Consider the following 23,819-nt stretch of genomic DNA (forward strand, 5'->3'; position numbering starts at 1 on the left):
GGCCTGTTCATCTGGCTTCGTGCGTGGCTTTTGATTCAGAATCAATCCCACTAATGACAGCACACAGCCAGGCCTGTTTTGTCTCCACCTTGGCTTGTTTCAGAGAAGCTGAGAGTTAGTTTGCACAAATGAAGCACCACGCTTACAGAGCTCCGTCTCTGGTTGTCCTCCTCACAAAGGCCACTCGACAATCAGATGCCACATTACGTCACCTCCTTATCAGTCTGCTCCTCTGTCCCTTTTGCAAATATTTGTGACCGAGGAAGGATGACAGCTCAGGCATTAAGTGACCTCTCCTGCACTGAACCAGATAGGAGTGTGACCTGTTGGGAACGTGTCACCAACCATTACTCATGGCTATGGAGGCCGTTTGTAAAGTTGAGCATGTTGAAGTGAATGTCCAAAGATATTTAAAAAAAAATTGTAATCATTTTTTTTTTAATATCTTTGGACATTCACGGAAGCAACCGTCCTCCGTTCATGCCTCCGCGTCATCCATTAATTTCAGATAATGGAGACCTCGTCGGGCATTAACCCTGACTTGTTTTCTATAGACTGTGTTGTAACCAAGAATTGTACTTGCTTTTCATTCAGCTTCCAGTTAACCTATCATTGTGTGTAGTGTCCTACATTGTGTCAGGGGACATCGTCCAGGTCGCACTTCACATAAGTGACCTTGAGTCAAAGAAGAATGTCAAAAAGGTGACGTGCAGCATTTTAAACTAAAGACTGTTTGAGACTCTGTCCAGTTAAATGTAATCTTTATGATTGATGAACTTACTCTTGGCCTGTTAATATATCTCAAACAGAAGAATACATTTGTGCTTACTGACATCTTACCCATTCTTGTACTCAAAGAACATTGGAGCTTTCTCACCAGACTCCCAATATATAATCCATCAATCCATCAATTACTCAATATGTTGTTCACATAGCCACCGTCAACCACCTTGCTTGGCATAGGGCATAAAAAGTTAAGCTGGAGGAAGATCCTTCTCTACATTACATTTCTATGACATTCAGTATTCAGATGATTATTATAGTGCTGCTCTTGTTTGATATGATAAGTTTGAAGATAAAGCAGATCACCATCCAGTGTAAAAAGCCGGACAGAAGTTCTGTGTTTTTCTGGTGAAATAGAGTCACTGTTACATCCAGATTTGACGTCCAGAAAACCAAAGGGTTTCGTTTCATAAAAAATGGCTGCAGTTGCTCAAGATTTTGTTGTGCTTTGGTTGTATACATGACCTCATAATAAGACAGAGCATTGACTCAGGAAGTTCTCAAGAGGCATCAGTGGACATATGAAATTTGGAAACGATGTACTCAACGAGCTGCAGCCATTCCTTCTCCTAGATAAGAAAACTGCTGAGCTGAAATTGGACGTAAATGTCAGTGGGTGGTCTGACGTTCAAAACGTATGACATTTCTGCCTATTGTGCGTGTAATCTGTCTGTCAAAAGCTAAAAAGTATCAGCAATGCTGCTGCATCCTATCTTTGTTTGGTTACGCACACCACCATGCAGCGCATTTAAGTTTATTAATTCAGTGTTGCTATACGATGTTACTCGGCTCTCTGTCAATCAGCTTGTGATAAATTTCATAGTAAGCTTAAAGTTTTCCATATAACTCCTGGCGCTAACATCAGGCTAAAGTTAGCTTGGTTGCGCAAACATCATTCAATAGCTTATGTGTGTGTTACTGTTATGTGCAGAACATACAGCATAAATGTAGCATTTCAGGCCTGTTGCTGTTTCCCATGTGTCTAAATGACACTTCTATAGCTAATGTAACGTTAGCAGCATGTTTAGCCATGTTTACATTCAGTCTGGTCTGGTCTGGTCTGGTCTGGCAGACAAGGTCAAGTTGAGCATATGTGTTCCTCATCCATTGCTCATATTTTGGGCATGTGTATGTTTATTTCACTTTAGCAAATTCCCAGAAATTCAGTCACAATTGCCAAAGTAAGACTGTTTTTGTTCGTGGCTGTTTTGGAGTAATGAACATTGATTCCAATGTCACCACCTTATCTTGGTGTAATGCATAATCCTCAGTAGAGCAGAAAGTATTTGCTGTCGTGTGGAAACATGGTATGTCTAAAACCATTCCTTTATTATTGTAATCACTGAAAAAAATAGCCGATCTACAAGCTCACAATGTGTTGAAATGTGTTGATCTTGTAGATCTGCTATTTTCACAACTTTTGTGTGACACCCTTGTATGATGCAGCAGGGCATAAATTCATGCAATAAACACAAGTTGAAATATGGAGATAAAAGGTTTCTGCCCAACAGCAATGAATAACAGCACGGCAGCACTGCATCTCCATCAATGGGAAAGTCTAGGCCAGAGGAATCTGGTTATTATACAAAAGCGTTAAGGTTAACTGTTGTTTATGAATTGAAATGCTTGTCAACCTCGATTTCAAATTCCAATACTGACTGACGTAAATTATGTTATTAGAAGACTAATATATTCTCTCTCTCCCTCTTTTATTTATTTTTCTACTAAAACTGACCAAAACTTTTTTGAGACTTGACTAAAACTATCACATGACTCAAACTAAAAGCATTTTCGTCCAAAAGGCTAAGACTAAATCTAAAATGGCTGCCCAAAACAACACTGTTGGTAACTCCCATAAAGAAAAGTTTGCCATATCAGGCATATAATAATAATAAAAACATTTAGTTTTAGCAAAATGTTTAGCAAAATGTTTATATCTTCTAGTCATCAATATCTTGATTGTGAAATATCAATCGGTCAACACGTCAACACATAGACTGTGTGAATATGGACGATGTCTCACCACTTCCCTGCACTGGCCAAACTTACTCTAATAAGTATAGTCCCAGAGTGGAGCCACACTCACTTAAGTTTTCGCTTAATAAATACTGTGCTCTGCCTCCACCAATTGCAAGGAAATCTTGGATTATACACTGTATTTATTTTTATTGTTATTTTGCAACTCTCACGCTCTACAGAGTGGTCAGCACGTCAACTGGTGACCGTCGTTATGAGACGTCCTGTTTCTGTAGTGTCAAATAACTAACTAAAATGAAACTTATTAAAAAATAATTACACGTGAACATGTGTTAATGTTATATTAACTATGTAAAATTAAATAAACCATTTTGGTGTTTTATTTCAGCATATGGAGGAGGTGGAGCTATACTGCAGCCAGTCACCAGGAGGAGCTCTAACTACTTTGGCTTCACATTTTTGGAGCTGGATTTTAGATTAGATCAGAGTCTTTAGAGATACTGACCTTCATACTGTCTATGGTTCAACAGGTGAAAATTGTCTATACTGTTGATGCGGTTTTGTTTAGCCTAAAGGAGCCCTGAAGCTTTAATACAAAGAAAAAAAGCACCATCACAGTTATTCCCTTATAAAGTGTTGGTGTTTTACAATATTTAAATGTATTAAGACTGAGCCAACTCTCACTTCATGTAAGTATGCTTTTTAAATTGTCTTACCCCGGTGCAGTGTCAGGGGAGTCCTGAGGAGACATTTATGTATAGGTATCATTAGCTTTGTAAACAATACATTTTAAATATGTAGATGTCCAGCAGACATCAAAACAAAAGTACTCTGCACAGAGCACATTCATTACTAACTAATCTAGCAAAGAGTCAGCTACAGTGTTGCCAGTTGGGAAATGGCAAATTATCGTACCAAAAGTTCAAAATTAGTATTTCGAGGAAAATTATGTACGTACCCGATTTGATGTTGCTCAGGGCAATCTGCTACAGTAAAACTTTATCACAGACCATACAGTATAGCTTATAGCTAAAAGCTTTACCTTTAAATAAACTAACAGAACTGTTTGTGTTTACTAATAGCACAGGCTATACTCCGCACATCACAGGCAAATGCCCACATCACCACATGTGGGACTTAGAGTGTACAGTCAAAAAAAATCACATATATCTTCCATTATTATTATTCAAAGGTTGGCACGGCGCCCTATTAATAGACAGTATGCTCACCATATTTAGTTGTCACGACAGCAACGGATTCCGGTACATGCTTGTTGCTCCGGCTCCACCTGACTGGCTGCTAGCTGTCGGTGACCCCGGCTAGCTGTTGCGGCGCTAGCCTCCTGCTGCAGTCGGTCTGACCATCAACGTGACCGCTGCAACTGCCCTCGTCGCCGTTTGTGGAGGCTTTTCTGACTCGTTTTTAAGTGTCATGCAATTCTCTTCTTTTTGAAAGTAAATTTAATTGTCTTTTTGACATGTTTGCGTTGAAATGGTAACCGTTTTTATCTCACTGCTTGCTCCTCAGGTGCAGCGAATTTCAAAACTTTTTCTTTTTCTGTCAGGGGCGTGGTTTGTTGGCCCAGCAACAGATCTCCGACTCTTTCAAATGATGTTAAATCTTAACAACACGAAATTCTTGGAATTTGTTCTATAAATTAATATAATATATGCAATATTATTTATTCAATATATATATATATGCGTTATATGAGAGGTACCGGATCTGCCCAAATACCGGAACCCAGGGAGGCCAAAATTAAGAGGTGCCGGATCTTGTTCCGGCAGGATCCGGCCTAGTATATACAGTCAATGGATCCGGCTCAAATTGACCCCTGATCATATCGTAATTGACCATGTCAGCTAAGGCTGAACTATCTGTCCCACACCTGGATGCTAGCTGGATGACAAACTTACCCGTTGTTGTCGTGGTTAGGAGCTATATATATCCATCTACCTGCGCCCCAGAAGTGCAGCGAAATAGCCAATCATGTACGGTTGCCAAGGAAAATTAATAAATAAACGACCAATCGTGGCCTTGGGGCGCTGAAAATATCGCCCCAGCAACAGAAAATGCCGCGAATATCTTGGTTTTAAAAAAGCTCGTGCGGCGCGCCTGCGCAGTTAAGTCAGTCAGGCAGAGGAGTGATGGAGAACTTAATGAGCGATCAGCAGCTTCCGCCAAGTTCGGTGACATCCTTACTTATCTGCCCGTTTGTAAGAAGGACGATGGAGGAGAAAATCCGTGTTAAGGAGCTCGGACCGGATTTTATCAAGAGTCAGCGGACCAAGGAGAAAAATAAAGCCTACAGCCGGAGTTTTTGCCGGAGTTGGTTGGAGCGTAAGTGACATGCTGTGGAATAGCCAGTGCACTTTTGTGTTTTCCCTGTGTTCTTATTTAAAAATGAACTGTGGACACAGTCAGGACAAACCGACTTAAAGCACCTCTCCAAACGCATCAAGAAGCATGAACGATCAAGAGTCCGTATGGAAAACTGCATCAAGCTAGCTGTGCTAGGAAAGATTAGCATAGCAGCTGGATGACGGACACCGCGCTGCGGTGAGACGACACAATGAAGAGGTCGATAAGATCAGGGTCATTGAGAAATTTGCCGCTCAGCAAGACAGATGAGCAAAGTTCTTATACAAATGAGAACTGTCCACCCACTCACTCACATTACACTCACTTTAGAAACACGAGGTCTTTATCTCTTTCACTCACGCACTCACTCACTGTTGATTTGTATAGTTTCAGCTGCTCATAGCTTTGCTGTAAAGTCCTCTCAAGAACTACAATATTGTATTGTTTTTGATACCCTTGATATCCTTTATAAAGCAGGGATGGAGTCTTACACAATTGTCAATGGTTAATTTACTTTGTTTAACTGGTGATTTTGAAAAGGAAATTAAATCATTGTTTAATTGTAGCCTTTGTCGGACTGTTGATTGTAATTCTTATGTGATGGACTGGGCAGAGAAATGTATTGTCACACCAGCCCCACCAAGAATACTTTTCACCATTTAGATATAAAAGTTAGAATTTGCATTTAACGTTTAGATATAACGTGTGACATTTACTGTACATTTAACATTTGGATATCACATTTATTCGTTTAGAGAAGAGTAGTCTACATATGACCAACTCCACAAGGAGAAGAAACCATATAAATAAAAGACCAGTATAGAATTCAAATTGAATGGATCCGCATGGAGGAGAATGCAGAAATATACTGTAATGTACTGTAATGTGCTGTCATTTGTGTATACCGTGTACTGAATGAGCAGACTTCCATCTGCACATGCTATATAGGCTGTTTAGGGTTTGATAATAAATTATGTTCCGGGTCAGAAAAACTCCTTCAATCATCAGAGCTTTCAGTCAAGTTTAAAGCACATATAAACGCCGACCCATCCCCTATCAGACGGATCGCCTGGCAACACGCAGCCCCTCGTCGACGTCAAAGTAATTTCAGTGCTGTCTAGTTTCAGACAGCGAATGCATGGCTTTAGTTGCTGTCCAGAAACGCACGCGTCCATTTGAGAGGAAAGCGCGATCTCTCCAGAGGCGCACACGAGCTGCGCGTCGGATATCCTCTGCTCTGATACTCTGCGTCTGAAAACGGAGAAACCAGCACACGGTAGGTCGATTTCGAATCGAATATTTGACGTGAGAAGAGTGAAAAACGATGCGAACATGCGTAAAACGCATTTCTCCTTATATTCGTCTTTAAAGTTAACGCATGCTCAAGTTTGGGGGCTTTTAATAGCTCATTGTGTGTTACTGATATGTTCCAAATACACTTTTCAAAAATCTGCACAGGTGCCTTGACTTGATAAGCTCTGAGCGCCATTCTAAGGCAACACTGTGAATGAGTTCAGATGATTGCTCATTAATTCCGTGTCAGAATACGGCAATGTTAAAAACCAAATCTCACCGCGGTGGAACAGATGCAACAAAAGTCATTATTTTATTTTGCGTTTAAACGCGTTGATAAAAAATAATAGCCACACTAATGGCTAATGAAATGCAATTACTTTTCTCTGTCCACTGCCCACTTATCTGTCTGATATTGTGGTGTCAGTGCCGCGCACATTCTGCTGCTGCAGCCCGTACAGTGTTTTTAAAGGAGAATTCTCAGAAATAATGTATTGAAGAAAGAAAAATCAGGAATAAGCAATATTCAAGAAATTGAAAAAAAATAAATAAATAACAGCTGAGTAAACTGTAACAGTTAACATTATCTGATTTGAAATTTTCCAGTATTACACTGACTGCTTTATAGTGGTAACATAGATATTTTTGATGAACTGGCATCAAGAAAGGAACTTTGAGACCTTTGGGTGAAAATGCAGCAAACATTTTCATTTACTGTGAAAAAAAAACAGAAAGAAAAAATTAACATCTTCTACAAGTCTGCACAGAATTAATAACAATAATAAATTACAGGCAAATGTGTCCCTGTTGATTGAAAGCACGGCCTACCAGCTGGATTTACCGTCCTTCAAGCAAGCCCGAGTGACGCAGCAGCATTTGCTTTAATATTCATTTTTGAAGTTGTGTGGAAATAGCTGAGGCACCTTGCCCGGCGTTGCACGCTGCCTACAGGATGACAGAATTACATTTGGAGCAATAACTTCCATTAATTTGAGCCTTGAAACAGAAATAGAACCTGCGTCTCTGGGGTAGTTTCACAGTAATGAAGGGAAAACTTCATTCTGTTCTGAACTGGCTCAGGTAACTGCCGCCTTATCTGCAGTTACACCTGATTATAATAAAAAAATCAACATTTCTTCAAGTGTTAATTAAGTCAGGACTCATTTCTAACTTTACAGAGGTGTCTGCGGTAACTAGATCTGCGGTCGTCAGTCCCACTGCATACTCCTGACTCCAAATGTCAGCCTTGGCTTTGTTTCCTATTTGACTGCATGTTCTTGAATACATGGACTCAACTTAATCATAATTTCATCCCTCCAGGCGCACACCATCCTCTCACGATGGAGGGCACAGGCAGCGGCTGGGCAGTTGAGCTCACCCCCTCTTGTGTGACTCATGATGTGAATGGGAATGACTCCGGCCCGGTGTTTGAGGTGGCGCTGCAGAACGGCTCCACGAAACGCAGCCCTCAGTTCGTGGGCGTGGAGCTGCTGCAGTCTTTCAAGCTGCTCATCATTCCCTGCTACACTCTGGTGGCTCTGGTGGGAGTCTTCGGCAATTACCTGCTCCTCTATGTCATCTGCCGCACCCACAAGATGCACAATGTCACCAACTTTTTCATCGGGAACCTGGCTTTCTCCGACATGCTGATGTGCGCCACGTGCGTCCCCTTCACACTGGCCTACGCCTTCAACCCACACGGCTGGGTCTTCGGCCGCTTCATGTGCTACCTGGTGTATCTCATCCAGCCGGTGACCGTGTACGTGTCAGTCTTCACCCTCACTGCCATCGGCGTGGACAGGTAAGTCGGAATGAGCCATAGTGAGAACTGCGGACAATTTATAAAAATGCATCCAGCGTATGTCCAAACCCTAATCATCAGATGATGGTTTTCCACTTGAAACATTTATTGCAAATAACTTCAGTCCTCCTTTTATATGCTACACCTAAATATAGAGCTCGTACTGCTCAGAATGCCTCACAATGAATATCACTATCTGTTAAAGAAAATTACACGAGATTGCAGAGGAAGCTGAAAACGCACCTGGACTCTTGTGCCTTGAACTCTTAACATATTCAAGATTGCTCTGGCTTTGCAGGAAGGCTGTGAGCATAGCACAAGCATGTATTCTGATCATTTGGTTTAATAAGTTTTATTTTTTCTTATGTGATAATACAAGTAATGCCTGAGACAGATCGAGAAGCACTGTTCTCTGTGCTTTACTTTTTCATTACCGTTCCTTTCTTCTCCTTTTTTTAGCTTTTTTTTTGAAGGGATATTACACATCTTCTGGGTGGTTTTTATTGGATGAGCAGCTAAAAGGATGAAAAATTACTTTTCAGACAGCATCACGTTGCTCAGTGGCCTGCTTTGCCTGCTGACTTTGTATGGCTCGAAAAGGCTGAACTGGGACTGGATGTTTATGAAGCTAAAAACATAATGACATATTTCATTGGTTTGAAACTGCCAATTTAACACTGATTGAGTTCCCGTGGTTGGGTGGTGGCTTGTTGATTACCTCGACTGGTGAATGGTGCTGTTCTTCATCCCTCAAATCACATCTGTGTTTGACATGTTTCTATCAGTTTCTCGTCTACCATCTTTTCACCTCCTCCCTTTCTCGGCAGATACTATGCCACCGTGCACCCGCTGAAAAAGCGCCTCTCGGTCTTGGCGTGTACCTATCTTCTGTCCGGGATTTGGCTGCTGTCCTGTGGTTTGGTGGCTCCGGCCGTGGCCCACACCTACCACGTGGAGTTCAAGAATGAAGGCTTCACCATCTGCGAGGAGTTCTGGATGGGCCAGGAGAGGGGACGGCTGGCCTACGCGTACAGCACCCTCTTCATCACCTACGTGCTCCCCCTTTCCGCGCTCTGCATCTCCTACCTCTGCATCTCTGTCAAACTGAGGAACTGTGTCGTGCCGGGCCACCACACCCAGAGCCAGGCGGAGGCTCAGCGCATGCGCAAGCGCAAGACCTTCCGGCTGGTGAGTCTCGTGGTGGCGGCGTTTGGCATCTGCTGGATGCCGATCAGCGTGTTCAACGTTCTGCGGGACATTGACATTGATCTGATTGACAAGCGGTACTTTCTGCTCATCCAGCTGCTCTGTCACCTGTGCGCCATGAGCTCATCCTGCTGTAACCCGTTCCTCTACGCCTGGCTGCACGACCGCTTCCGCGCTGAGCTCCGCAAGATGTTCACGTGCCGCCGTCGCATTGGCATCTCGGCCAACAACTGTGCCACAGCAAGCGTGGTTTTGTGAAGCCCCCTGGTCGTATCCTGAGCACATTCGGACAATTCAGAAGTGGCCGGATGGGATTTCTGTGTCTGTAGGGTGACCTATATGATGCAAAAACAGCCCCCTGTTGTTTTTCAGTGCGTGTAGAAGAAAACTCAGATGTGATTCCCACTTATCTTGACCTGTCAAACCCTGGTGCCTACATTACCCACAATGCCACAATGCAGGAAAACCAGCAATGATTTAAAGAGATTTGCATATGGTGGAAGTTTTAAGCAGAGAAGAAGACTGGCTACAGATATCTGGCAGATTGAGGTTTTTTTTAACTCCACATACCCAAATTTATTTCATTTTCCGACCTGATGCCTTTAATCTGGGAAACCATCAACCATTGACAAACTATTCTGCATATTCCAATGTCTGTTCATAGTCGCATCAGACTCCATGACCATCACTTGTGGCAATGTGTAGTCTTGTTGCCTAAAGGCTACAACTTTCCATACTGTGAGACGTTTAAAGACGTGTGAGGGATCAGTGGAGTTTCCCTTTAAGCCTGAGCACAGCTCATTGATTGTTCACAATCACACCGAGCAGTTTACCTTCTGTAAATCACTCTTTTTGAAATGTCTCAACAACGTGTAAAAATAGTGTTGCTGTACATATTTTGGTGTTTCGCGTCATTGTTGGGTTTTGTCCTTTCTGAGCACACAACTGGAAGTTGTTGCCTATTATATGAAAATAACAACAGGCAACTGGACTTGTTGAGTTTCTTTGAGATGTTTATCTCCTATTTAAGTGGATTCTTCATTTCTGAAATACTGGTGGAGTTTAGTTTTTTTATGAGCATCAGTGGGTCAGAACATAAAACTAATATTTCTTCTTGTTAATGACCAGATAATTGCCTGTAACTGGAAGAATTTGGTTTCTTTTTCCCCAATTAACTGTTATAGGATATAGAATAATATCTGATTCACAAAAATAAAAGATTACAGATGCATCGCCATCTTATTTATTTCTTCAGAACTGTAGGCTTTAAAATAAATTTCATTTTCTATCGTAACTTTTACAGTACTGTCTTTTTGGTCGCTGTAATTACTATGAAAAGAATATTGTGAAAAAGAACACACTACATTGTTACTTGACCTGAGAGCCAATTGTTCTTTACAAGAAAAGATTCTATGTACAATACATTTCCATGGCTATGCTTTATTCTCACACATGTTGCTGTGGAGGACAACAACTGGAGCTGCTGGTGTAATAATCTGAGCATGTTGAAGTGCTAATTGCGTATATCAGCATTTCATTTATGTATGTTTTCACATGTGCTGCATGTAGACAACCACACACAAACACTTTGGTGACATCATTTTTCTTTATTTCAAATAAAAGCATGGTGTTCAGCATTGCTGCTTCCACGTGTTTACATCACCGGTACTATTATTGTTTTGTGTGTCGGACAAACACTGAACGGAGGCTTGAAGGCACAGGTCTGTACGTTCGAAAGATTAATATTGCTACCAAGACATGAAACAGTTCTAGCTTGTAAAGGCATTCATTAGTGTAGTTCAAATACAAAGACAAGGCTTGGTTATTAACAAAACTGAGTGCATTATTGTTCCTCTGGTGATTAGCTTTTGATTATCTCTTGGTTTTTCTATCTCATCAATACAGCGCAAACATCACAGTGATCATAATCTTGCATAAATGTTAGAAGAGCTGGATTCTGTACTTGCAAAATACATACATTACGTAATAGCTGCTTGCTTTTAGTTTTGCTGGTTTTCTAAATAACACCTCTTCAAAGCATCAGTAGGCACAATATCTCTGACATTCGACTGTGGTGAGTACAAAGTAAGTGTGGTGTTGATTGTCTGGTTAAAAAAAAAAACAAATCAATGCTCTCAGAAGAAAGTTTAAAAAGACTCGGGACGTGGTGGAGGGAAAGATGCAGTAATGGCTTCATGAGGTTAAGCATTTGATCATTCATCACGCAGCAATATCCCAGTGTATAAAGTCAATAAAATAGTTTTTAAAGTATATTAAATAAAGCTCAACACAGGTCTTATTATATTAGATGGTATGGTACATTAATCAAGACTCTGAATATATCCTCGCAGTACCATAGTGTCAAAACAAATACATTCATTTGCTTATATAAAGATTTTTTTCTTTGCTTGTGTTTAACCATCAAAAGTTCAGAGAGAGCTTATCAACAGTCTCAAACCTATTTGACTCTGAAGCTAAAAAAGTGCATATGCTCTAAGACTTTCATCCTGTCTATCAGTACACAGTGACAACAGAATAAAAACACACAAGAAACCAAATTAGTGTCCGTAAGCGAGGCCCTCTGGCCCCGGGAGACATTCCCTCACACCGGCTTGGCAGCGTTGAGGGCATGCAGGATACTGGGCTGCTCCTCGATGACGCGGACCAGCAGGTTGTCTATGTACTCCTCGAGTTCGCTGATCTTGGCATCCTTCTTGGACAGATCAGTTTGCTGCTTCACCACCAGTGTGATCAGCTCTTCCTGCGTCAGCTGGCTGTAAGGCCCACTTCCCACTTCTGCCACCTGAGCGGGGGGACGAAAAGACATGGATGTAGTTCATGCATCACTATTAAAACATACTGATTGTTTACTGATTTAGTGAACTCGTTGGTTTGTTGTTAACTGAGAAGATTCCATCTGATGAGATATTTTGATAATTTCTTCATTACATCCGCTATGAGCAATAATCATGTTAGACCAGATGTGATTTCAGCTGTCAACTTAAATTTTTTTCATGATAATAATTTTTAAATTCAGTTCAGTTGTAGGAAATAAATAACCACTATTAAATAAGCACAATGCTTTTTTTTTTTTTCTACAGGCTCTCGCTTACAGCTAAATCTAGTTTGTCTCCTCTCTTTCTGTGAGGGGATGTGTGAAATCGGTTGGTGCTTTTCCTCACAGCATATAAATTACGACAACAAGACAGTACCTTAATCTTCCCTGGTGTGCTGTCCCGGGCCCTTATTTCTTTCACAGCAGGATTGCTGATGGGCTGCTGGATCTCAGCTGAGCTCATGGGCTTGACAGGATGAGGCCTGTAAAGAAAGTGCATATTATCATAAAGACCTAAAAGTATAGATGACAAGTTTAAATAGGCAAGTGAAGACAGTTAGAAAAACATCTAAATATATATATATATATTTAGATGTTTTTATATATGTATATATATGTGTATATATACATATATGTATATTCTTGAAAAGAATCAACAATATAGCATCTTTTTATGCTTATGTATATGATTACACCGTGATTGAAGTGACTGAAGTGCAACAGTAATAGCATGGGGGAAGTAGAAAAGAAGAAGCTTTCGAGTTAGTCACACCCAGAATACATCCCAACAACAACTTATTTGCATCACAACAGCGCCCAGTGCAATGCGGCATGTTCACAAAGGCAGACTTTGCAGACAGCCTAGTGCAATCTCACCTGCGCGGAGTCAAGCCTAGCCCACCTCCACTGCTATTCTGAGTACTGACAGGCTGAACATCGGAGGGTGAGACCCATGCTTTCAAAAGCGTCTTTCCCCCAGACAAACTTCCTGCCTGGGATGCTGGCTCCTCCATAACAACTGCTAGTGGCTGTGAGGAAATCGAAGCCGAGTGTGCGACAAAAGGTTCTGCGCCGAATGGGTCCTCTCTTTCAGAAAAATCGCTTTGTGTTTTCAGATCCGTTTGAGACTGCGGTGAGACATCTCTTGTGGAGAAACTCTCATTAGCCGTGGGTAAGCTTGTTCCTTCTTTATTTGCCGGTTCTTGTTGAGACATGAAAGCCTTATCAGCTGAGTGAGTTGCGGGTGTAAAAATCTTCTTTCCCCTCTGCGAATTCTTTCTTTGAAAAACAGGACTCTCTTGTCTTGACCCATCATCTACTTTCCTGTGTTGACTATATTTGTTTGCGTCGCTGCCACTAAAACCTGCGAAGGGATCTGCCATTTTTTCTTGAGCAAAAATTTTATCAAGATCCTCTACTGTCATTCCTCGATCTTCAGGTTTTTCCTCTTTCTGTACCTTGCCAGTCACGTTGTCCTTTGCTCCTTGGTTCGGCTTGAGCTTTGCCCACGGGTCTTTGGGAAGGAGGTCAGTACTGGGGAATGGGTCGAAGTCTGCAAAGTTCTCCTTAGCCTGTCCGCCTTCTTGTTGTGTCGGCTGGCTAACCCTTTGCCTGGGTTTAGCCGTGGGTGCTTCTTTGGTCGCGGCGACTTTCCTTTGATCGTCTGATGGAGTTCTGTCCTTGTCCATTTGGCTCTGTTGCCTGGATTCTTGTGTTGCTGCAGGTGAAGGGTGCAGCACCTTTCTTACTCCATCTTTGGATATCCCTCTGTTTGAGGCGTCAGCAGACACTGAAGGCGGATTAGTCTTCATGGCAGATTGGTGAGTGGTGTTATGGCTTTGTCTTTGACTGGAATCTACAACTGGTTGTGGGACTGGGGAAGCCACTGGTTTAGGTGGAGCAGGGGCAGCTACTTTCTTTGATGACATAGGTTTGGTCTCCTGGCGTCGTGGGCTCTCCTGAGACACGTAAGATCTAGGACTTGGTTCATTCTCTACTGGGCCATCTACGCTCATCTCTTGACCCAGAAACACAGGAACGTCTCTGTGTCTCTGATTGACCTCAGCTATTATGTGATCCCACCGAGTCTGCCCTTGCACTCCGTGTCTTTTCTGAGGAAAGAGGCTTTCATAATCAGGAAGTGGTAGAGACTTATTTATGGCTTGTTGCGATCCATCAGCCTCTACGTATGCAGGGTTGTTTATCTCTCTGAGATGACCATGACTTCCTCCTGTCTGTTTGTCAGCATAGTTGGGTGGAAAGGGGGCTCTTTTCTTCTGATCTGCCATTGTGGATGAAGATCCCCCAGACGACAAATTCTCCGTGCTGTCGGACAAGCTTCGCCTTACGTTTTGCGGAGCTAGGGATGTGTGGAGGGTGGAGAAAGTATCAGGGGACTCGAACGGGACACTAGAAAGGGTGGACTCTGAGTTGGCAGGAGAAGGGCACAGCTGATCAGAGTTTTGGCAGTCAGTGGGTTCAGACTCCAAAGCCAATCTGCCAAGGAGTGAAAACAAAGGCCTACAGGTCAGTGTGACCACAAGTCACGTCACCAATGTAAAACCCATCACCAGTCAAACCAGAGCATTTCATGTCAACAAGTTGATAACTAATTTAACTCATACCCAGCCACAGCTTTTCATAATTTAGACCTTATTCTTCATATATAACACAAGAATGCATAGCTCTTCACAACTATCCCAAACCACATAAAGAGAGAATAATGTGATGTTTCTGTGATCCCTCACAAAAACATTATCACAGTAATGCACCAAAAGGGGCAGCCACTAAAATACAACAAAATAATTTGGTCCTAAAATGATCCACAGTGTAATGTCAATGGCCAATCTACACACACAGCTTCTGCTAGTCACATGATTTGCAATAACTCATTTTAGATGTGACTTGGTCACACTGAGAAATGAATCTCTGCTGCAAAGAAATCACCCTGCAAAGAGACACAACTTACAACCAAATGCTACCAACAACTTAAACTGCCTCGGCTAACGAACATTTTTGAAAACAAGGCCTTCTGGGAAACAGAGGCAGACAAAAAGCTAAATCTTCTTACCATTTCGACTCCAGTCCGATCCAGTCCACAAACTACTACAACGAATCTAATCTAAAAAGTTAACCGAACCGACACGCAGAAAGAAACACTGTGGCTCAGTCAGTCTTTTTGAGCTCTGTTCACTCCACAACCTGTTTCACAACATCTTCAGTAACAGAAGCCACACCTAATCTCTCATCCGTAAGGAGACCAAACTGGTGAAACAAGTCCGTCAGCCATGGGAAGGAATTCAGACAATTGCGAGGCTGAGTCATTGTTAACGCAAAAAGGACAGAAAGTTGTGTTTTCTTTGCCAAAGTTTCAATGTTGACAGAGACGGTGAACAGAGTGTTTCAGGTTTCTGAAATAATATTTCTGACTGGTATCAGTTACGTGTTAATTATATACTATAAATGGACAGAAATTAAAAAAAGAAAGAAAGAAAATGTTAAATACAATAGCTACACAATCAAAACAGTGCCAGGGACAGTTTTTCAGTTTATTTTGCAGTGCCGATGAAGACAGTCTAACCTGAAGACAGACTAAGTATTGCAGTGTGACTGCAAAAAAAACAAAAAAACAAAAAAAAACAATAGCATCCCAAGAAGTATAAGACTAACATTATTATTACCAGTGATTTATTGAAACTGTCGGCTCACCAATTCATTGGCTGAAATGTCCTTGAGCAAGGTATCTAGTCCCCAGGCAACCTTGCTACTCTTTGTGAGTACAGCAAAAACAACTTGTTTGTGTGTGTGTGTATATGCACTTGGCCAGTACAGCTGATTTGCCTTAATATCTACATTTAATACCAAACTGGACCTACCTGGGTTTGACTGCAGACACTTTAGCGTTGCGGTTGAGGAAGACCATGGCAGAGGGGTTTTGTGGTTTGACGCTGGATTTCTGAGGATCCTCCTGGCTTTGGTTAGTGCTTAGTGGAGGATCGGACCTGAGAGGAGCGTCATCAAATGGGTTGTCGGAGCGGTGGGAGAGCCGAGGGGCTGGGGTGGGAAGCTGCTCCTCCTTAGTTTGTTGCTGCACCTCCTCCTTTTTCTCCTCCTTCTTTCTGATCATACCAAACAGGGACGACAGCCTGTCACTCATGGAAGCCTCCTCCTGGCGTTTCTGCTCCTCGGCTTTGCGCCGTTCCTCCTCAGCCTTCTGGTTTTCTTGTGCTTCCAGGATGCTGCGATCTTGTTCTTGCCTCCTCCTTTCCTCCTCCTCTTCCTTCTGTTTCTTCCTCCTTGCTTCATCCTCGAGGAAGCGTCTTTTCCTCTCCTGTTCCTCTTGGGACCTGCGCTCCTCTTCCTCCTGCAGCCTCTTCATCTCTACCCTGTATTTCTCCTCTTCCTCCAGCCTCTTTGCTTCTGCTAAACGCTTTTCCTCTGCCTTCCTTCTATCCTCCTCCTCTTGATGGCGCTGTTGCTCCATTAAAACCTTATCTGAAGACGCACGTGGGGGGGGAGCAGCATTAAATGAATCTGCAGGGAGATCAGAGGTGTGTTTGCGAATATCCTCAACGGAGCCTTGGCCTGAGCTGTTCAGACTCAGCGTAGATCCACTCTTGGGCTCGGTCTCCTCCGTGTACACATGGCTGCCGTTGATGCACAAGTTGTTCAGGTCACTGTTGCTCTGCTTGGAGCGACCCAGTAAGGAAAATGGACCCTGAGACACCTTGCTGTCTGAGCTGCCTGTTCGCTTGTGTCCCAGTAATTTGAACTTCTTTTTGACTGTAGGAAGAGAGACAGTGAAGCATGAAGTCATTGTTGAACTACAAAATACCTTTATTTACTGTGGAAAGAGGAAAGCTATCACTGTCAACATGCAGTCATCAAACGGTAAAGAGCACAGAAAGGGTTCATTACCTTCGGGAGAGTCCACATTGAGGCCAGATGAGCGGCTGCTACTGAGAGATGAATTCTTCTCGGGGAGAGTACCCAGCGTAGACATGGACTGAGAGACGTTACGCTGCAAGTTGGACTTGGGCGCAAAGAGGGTTTTGAGTTTAGATTTCTTTTTTGTTCCTGGTATTTGATTAAGTGACTGTGCATCAGCCTCCCCCTCGCTGTCAGTGAGGACCTGGCTGACAGATGGAACAATAGCCGAAGCGGAGTCTGAGAAGCCATCTTTCTTCTTCCCACGGACTTTATCCTTCAGCTTGGAGATGCGAGAGCGCGGCTTGTCCTGCATGGAAAGGTCAAACATGCTGGCTGACATGTTGTTTCTCATAAACTGAATATCAAGCAGCACCTCCCCTCGCTCCTTGTCCTGCTTTCCACTCTTGTCCACCAGCTTGAACCATCTGAAAACGACAGAAGGAATGATGATCAGACGTTTGGAAAGAATCTCTTTCAGAATTAATGATCAAAACTGTTGTGCGCAGACACAGACTGTTACACTGAATTAAAGCCCCGTTTTATCACCTTTGACACCTAATTTATAAGCCTGGGTCTCCTACACTAAAGCCCGGCCTCCTCAGAAATGTAACCACATGTCACAGTAAAGACTGTGATTGGTTTAAAAAAGTATCTCTTTTATTCTGGCTACTACACACCAGCTCAGATGTCTTCTCTACATCAGGTGTTTCAGCGATGTCTGTAAAAGTTACTGATGATCCACATTTATTATCTTAAACTCCAACATGAGCTTCTCACTTCCATTTCCAGTTTAGTAACTGAAGGCTGACCCTTGGCCTCCTAGAATTTTAATTACCTAATTAAAGAAACAATGCGCCCACACCAGCGCACAGGGAGGCTCTGCGTAGACCAGGTGCAAGGGTACAAACTAAGCCTGACTTCCATTTGTCCTCTACGCATGATACGTTGTTAGGACAACATAAAAGGTCCCCAAACGAAAACTCTTGTTCTGGGCCTCGTCTTGATGTCGGCGAATATAAAAAATATGACGCTGCATAGTATTTGCAGAAAAAGTAATGATTTACCTTTATTGTGCTTGATTTATGATTTCAGACCATGTGATGGTCATGTTATACTAGATTGTGACATTACATAGATTCATCAGGTATTTAACTGAGCTTATAAAAAAATAAAAGAACATGCAGCATGTTGCACGTTTGTTTCAGGTTAAATTCATGCAAATACTTCAAGAAGATTCATTTTGATGATGGTGTAATTGTTTACGTCATTTATTGGGAAAAACAACGAAAAACATTTAAGCTTTTCAAAATGACTACGGTACATCGTTGTAGTTTCAAAACCATACTTTTTATGATATGGTATTTTTTATTTCATTATGAGTCGGTCCTATAAACCTGGCATGTAAACACACAGTGTCTAGCACTTCCGCAGCGTGAGACTAGAATAGAAAAACACTTTACTCATCCCCTGGGGGAAATTCAAGTGTCCAGTAGCGTGTACACAAACATACTCAGACATTAACATAACACACCAACAATCAACAAAAGGAGAAGGAAGACTGGTAATATGTATAATGCATATTACCAGTCTTCCTGGTGTGAGTGTGAGGGAGACAGTTCACTGCAGTCTGTTTTAATAAGAAGTGTTTTTGACATCTAGCACTTGGCCTTTGCCTACAAGTAAACATTAATACCGCTTTGTAAAATACGCCTACACATGTAATGAGCATCATCACTCGGTAGATACAGATATGGTTTTTGCTCCATATGACAGTATGTACAGTATGTCAGATGTATTATCGTTAGCCTGCTGTATCTAGTCACAACACACACTGATATATATCATTAACTAGTGCACAGCTTGTTCCAGTTCCTGTTGGGAGTACCATGCCAACGGCAGATAAAGCCTGACAATTACAGCTTTGTTTGAGCTCTCCCCTCTCATGTCCTCTCTGTTGTACAGGATCAGCACTTATTGTCTGCAAGGGAAAGGTAAGAGTGTTCTGGAGGGCACTACTTAAAACCGACCCCAAACAAGCAATTACCGCCATTACATACGAGCGTTTTCTTGTCCATTTCAAGTCTTTCTGCTATTAGACGTGCTAATACTGTGGCAGAAGTGCCCCTTATGAAAAGCCTTTTCCCTTTTTAGAATTTTAATTCCGTCTTTCAACTGCTTCGCCTCAAGAAAATGTGTGAATCCCCAGCCTTATTTTGTACAAAATGCGAGACACTGTAAGGTTCGGTGTAACACCGTGAGTGATAAAATGAGATAAATGTAAGATAGCCATGTCTGTTTTTAAGCACGGCATCTATCAACCAGACAGTTCATACGGAGTTTAGTGTCACGGCATTCGTTTTTAGTGTCGCGAGGCAGACGTCCAGACGGTCTCTTGTGGGGATAACAGCCAGGAAGCAGGCATGGGAGTGAACCAGCATTCCTCACACTTTCACAGACGCAGGGAGGTGCTGCGCGGTACGTGATGTAATGAAAGTTACTCTGAGTCTAATTCAAACATTCCTCTTCTCCCAATCTGAACAGAGACTGCCAAGGCAAACAATCGCTAACCGAGTCAAAGCACAAAGACGGGGGAGATAACACATTCTCAAAATGTTCCAGAAGTTGTTTGTCGTTGTTCTCGTCTACATCAATTACGGGAGGGTGTACAATGAAACGACACAATGCGTTGCTGCGATTATTAACAGGCAGTCAGGGTGTATACGTTCTGTATTGTTGGGACAGAAATACAGAGCCCTGCCTTTGGTGCATGTTCTCATTGGTCCTGCAGGACAGGTTCCCTCTGTTTACCGTTGAATACGCTTCTCTTAGATGTGAAATGATTAACAGAGAGGCCTGTGAGTGGCCACCTGAGAGGCTTTCAGCAAAGAAAAAAAAACAAATCGCCATATACCCAGACACCCGACACTGATGTCATGATCTGTCACTTAATTGCATTACAAAGGCTCATTAATAAATAATATCTTAATACCACAGGAGGAAAGCTTTATTTGTATTCAGTGACGTCGATTGTAATGCTGGGTGGATATCATATATCAGAATGGGAAATGCTTTACTGCTAATTCTCTTCTGTTTGTTTACAAAATAAATACGGTGGCTCGGGTGTCTGAACAAATGAACCTGACTCAGGGAACCAGTTCTGCAATGATTGGAAGTGGTCCAATATAACAACTCCAAAATATCTGGAGCTCTCCACTGGCTGAGTGACAGGAAATTGGAAATGTACTCCAAGTTATATTTGAAGTAAAAACTTGCAGTATTAATATGTTTAAATATATAAATGTGAGGATACTGTGCTTTTACTACTGTGGCAGATGAACTATTCTGCACTGTCGTTGCTTGTGTGCATCATTTGTTAGTACTGGACAAAAAATAATGTCACAACTGAATGAAAATAATCACGGTTTGTTTCTATCAGTTACTGGCAAAAATATCAAATATGCTGTTGAACAGATTAAGAAAAAAAAATGGAGCTGCAAAAATGAGAAAATGTGAATTATTCAACTATAACTTAATTATTTCTTATCATATTCTTTAACAAGCTCAGATGATGTGGCCTTAAAATGCCATTTCTACTCGAATTCGTTCTTTTGTGCCAGAGGCATCAGTGGGGTTCCCATCCAGATGGAAAACAAAGTCTTCAGTGTCACACCCTGCATCAGCACAATGGGGAGGCAGGATAGTAATCTAACACCACACACTTCGAGGCAAAAAAAAAAAAAAAAGAAAAAGAAAAGCAACATCCAGGGCCCAGCGTGCATACCGGATCCTTAAAGGAGACGGAGGGAGCGAGACAAGCGAGCAGAGCGCAGGAGCTCAGACATGAAAAGGAAGTGCAAAGATATGAACTTTGCCTGAAACATGTAAAACCCTACTGGGAAAACACGAGATAACATTTATGATATGACGCGATGTGACGGTAAAACAACGAGCGGATTAGGTCATTCCGGCACCGTATCTTAGCTGTCCCAGTTTGAGTGATTAGTGAGAATGTACAATCTCTGGCTCACTGTTTGCTAACGGTCACTTCACAATTGCGAGCCATGAGAAAGGTTTTGCCACTGTGGAAAAAGTCTATATTAGACTATAATTATTTTTAAACTTCCTCTTACATAAAGGGGCGTGTGTACACCAATTCCACACTAAGACCATGTTTTATTTTGGTTCCTGCTACGCCCACGGTGCACCCACGCTACGTCAAACCGAACGTGTCATCCTGATTAATATATAACGCACAAGGGTGTGAGCACACGCCTTGCAAGCTAGTCAATAGCCTGGAGGAATGTGCAAAATGATCTGGAGACAGGCCTCTGTCATGTAGCTGGCAGTGACAACGTAGGTGTCACACCAACTTATCAAGTAGGAGTCTCAGCCAACCGTTTATAGGGTTGGTCCAATGAAAACAGACAAAGGAAAAACAGAATAATATCCGTTGACTGTTTGTCATACCAGACACTGATAGGAAGAGGGAGTCTATCAGCATGTTCACGGCCTGATGATAATATCTACATTAATTTGACTATAAGTGATGTGTAAACGGTGCCACGACAAGACTCAATCATTCATTTGCGTATCCCATTGTCTCAGAAACCAGTTCTTATTTGCTCTGCAATGCCAAAACCCTTTGTGATATAGAGGGCCATGATACGGAGTAAAGTCTAACTATGACTAATGTAATATTCATTATCACTCAAGGAGTAACCCTGGCCATGTGATCTGAGTGCGTTTTACAATTTAATTTGGCTTTGTCTTACTACAAACTGTGTTTGCCACTGTGTTTGTAGTAAGACCAACCTGCGAAATGAGTGAAATGTTTTGTATTTTAGGAAAAATCCAAATGATGCAATGTCCCATTGTGAATAAGTTAAGCAATGAGGTAGGTGCAACTGGAAAACTTGAACCTGCACCGCGTCAGACTGGATCACTCAGTGGGAAATGGAAATACGTTTCACTGAAAAAGAAGCCCTGGCTCTAAACAATATAGGAAAGGAAATGTAAATGAATACTAGAAAGAAACGTAAATGAATGCTAGAGGGAAAGAGCAGTGTCTGCTGGAGGTTAGAGCAAACTAATGTTTGTTAACCTGTTTCTAGGAGGGACAATTTGTCAGTCTTTGTTTATGTGGTGCACTGCTCTGTAACTTGACCCAGATCGAAGTAAATTGAACTTTGAGATGACTTTATCTGAACTTGTGGATAAATACATGTGACCCTAAACTACAACACATACCCTCACAAATAAAAAAAATAACAACACATATGAACATTGTTGAGAGCAATTTAAAGGCCGACCGTGTCTGTATAACAATAATCACTCACTCTGTCTTCTTGCGGGACTTGTTGTCATGGAGGTCCAGTAAGTTGACCACGGCTTGTCCCAGGAACTTGTCCAGTCCCACCTGGGCTCGGTGCATAACTACCACATACAGCGTACAGCGCTCGGCGTTTCCCGGGTGGAAGAGCGGCAGGTCGAAGGAAGCCTCCTCCTTCCACACCGGAGCGACACATTTCTCCGCCACGGATGTGGAAAACTTGTCCTTGGCCACCTGGATGATGGCATAGGCGTCGTTGGTGCCATTCTTGCCCTTAACACGCAGGCTCCGAGCCTGGTGCACCGTTACCTGGACACTCGTAGGAAACCACTGCTGGCTCTGGTCGGCCAGAGACATCGCGGAAAGACGGTCAGCTTCTATCAAAAGTCAGTCCTGATAGTTTTGTAGGATTCGTTTAAAACTTCGGACTGTTGGTTAACCTCTTCCTGTACTCAGACCTGCGTCCTCTGTGGCTTCAGGTCTTTGGTTACCTAGCTTCCCTTGAGTTCAGGAAGCTCGACTGGATGTCGTAATACTTCTCCCTCCTCTTCGCAGCGCTACACCTAAGCCTCTGATGACATTTGAGTTGAGTAACACCCGGTGAACTAAAGTGACGCTGGTGCTAGCCCGGGTAACACACCCAGGACATCAGGGCAGTGGGACTAATTCCTTTAAGAGGCTTTCATCAACACAATTCCCCTGCTTTGTTTTTCTGCTAAGTTGAACACTATACTTCCCTGATGTTATGAGTTCCCACCCATACTCTACACAGCGCTCTCTGATTGGTTAACTCGCCTGTCAATCTTCGAGGCCGCTCTGTGATTGGTCGGCTGAGGAGGAGGGCGTCGCGACATGGAAGACCGTTAAGCAGCATTAGCCCCTGATCAGAGATCAGTTTATCGAGGCAAAAGTCTTGAAAACGTGAATATGACAACAAGTAATTCTGACCTGAGCCCAGTGATGAGAGTTTAGTACTTAACAAATAGAATACATGAGTTGTCTCATTTTATTTTACTGTGGACCTAAAATGACAACGCAAGAGCTGAAAATAAAACTCCCACATTGCGACTACGAATAAATAAATAATAAAATGCAAATATACACCTCCTAAAAAACACATTGTTAGTTACCGGCCTGGTGTAGCACACAAACGCCTAAACAAATATAATGTTGTTTGTTAGATTTCCTCACGTGTTAAACTGCAGGATGAAAACACACATGTCACAGTGACAACTCCTCGCATTCATGTTTTTTTTTATGGCATAATATGCAAAGCGGAGTTAGCTCCACAAACTGAATGTTTT

The 23,819-nt window shown here is 42.3% G+C and overlaps 2 protein-coding genes across 4 annotated transcripts; one reads left to right on the plus strand and one right to left on the minus strand.

Moving 5' to 3' along the window:
* The first annotated feature begins 6,268 nt into the window (after positions 1-6,268).
* On the plus strand, positions 6,269-10,653 carry prlhr2a (prolactin releasing hormone receptor 2a). Of its 2 annotated transcripts, XM_047590827.1 has the most exons (3): positions 6,269-6,397; positions 7,735-8,215; positions 9,043-10,653. In XM_047590827.1, exons 2-3 carry the CDS (start codon positions 7,755-7,757, stop codon positions 9,677-9,679), a joined length of 1,098 nt encoding a protein of 365 aa, XP_047446783.1. In that variant the 5' UTR covers positions 6,269-6,397; positions 7,735-7,754; the 3' UTR covers positions 9,680-10,653. The 2 variants fall into 2 exon arrangements, with proteins under 2 accessions (XP_047446783.1, XP_047446782.1); XM_047590826.1 differs by lacking the exon at positions 6,269-6,397 and having other exon boundaries at positions 7,154-8,215.
* Positions 10,654-11,013: 360 nt separating this feature from the next.
* On the minus strand, positions 11,014-23,252 carry rab11fip1a (RAB11 family interacting protein 1 (class I) a). Of its 2 annotated transcripts, XM_047590824.1 has the most exons (6): positions 22,523-23,252; positions 17,175-17,611; positions 16,133-17,039; positions 13,134-14,753; positions 12,634-12,739; positions 11,014-12,224 (listed from the first exon to the last, which is right to left on the minus strand). In XM_047590824.1, the coding sequence occupies exons 1-6, from the start codon at positions 22,870-22,872 to the stop codon at positions 12,024-12,026; spliced, it is 3,621 nt and encodes a 1,206-aa protein (XP_047446780.1). In that variant the 5' UTR covers positions 22,873-23,252; the 3' UTR covers positions 11,014-12,023. The 2 variants fall into 2 exon arrangements, with proteins under 2 accessions (XP_047446780.1, XP_047446781.1); XM_047590825.1 differs by lacking the exon at positions 13,134-14,753 and having other exon boundaries at positions 22,523-23,244.
* Positions 23,253-23,819: the final 567 nt, after the last annotated feature.

This window comes from Mugil cephalus, chromosome 8 (assembly GCF_022458985.1).
Source record: "Mugil cephalus isolate CIBA_MC_2020 chromosome 8, CIBA_Mcephalus_1.1, whole genome shotgun sequence".
Taxonomy (NCBI): domain Eukaryota; kingdom Metazoa; phylum Chordata; class Actinopteri; order Mugiliformes; family Mugilidae; genus Mugil; species Mugil cephalus.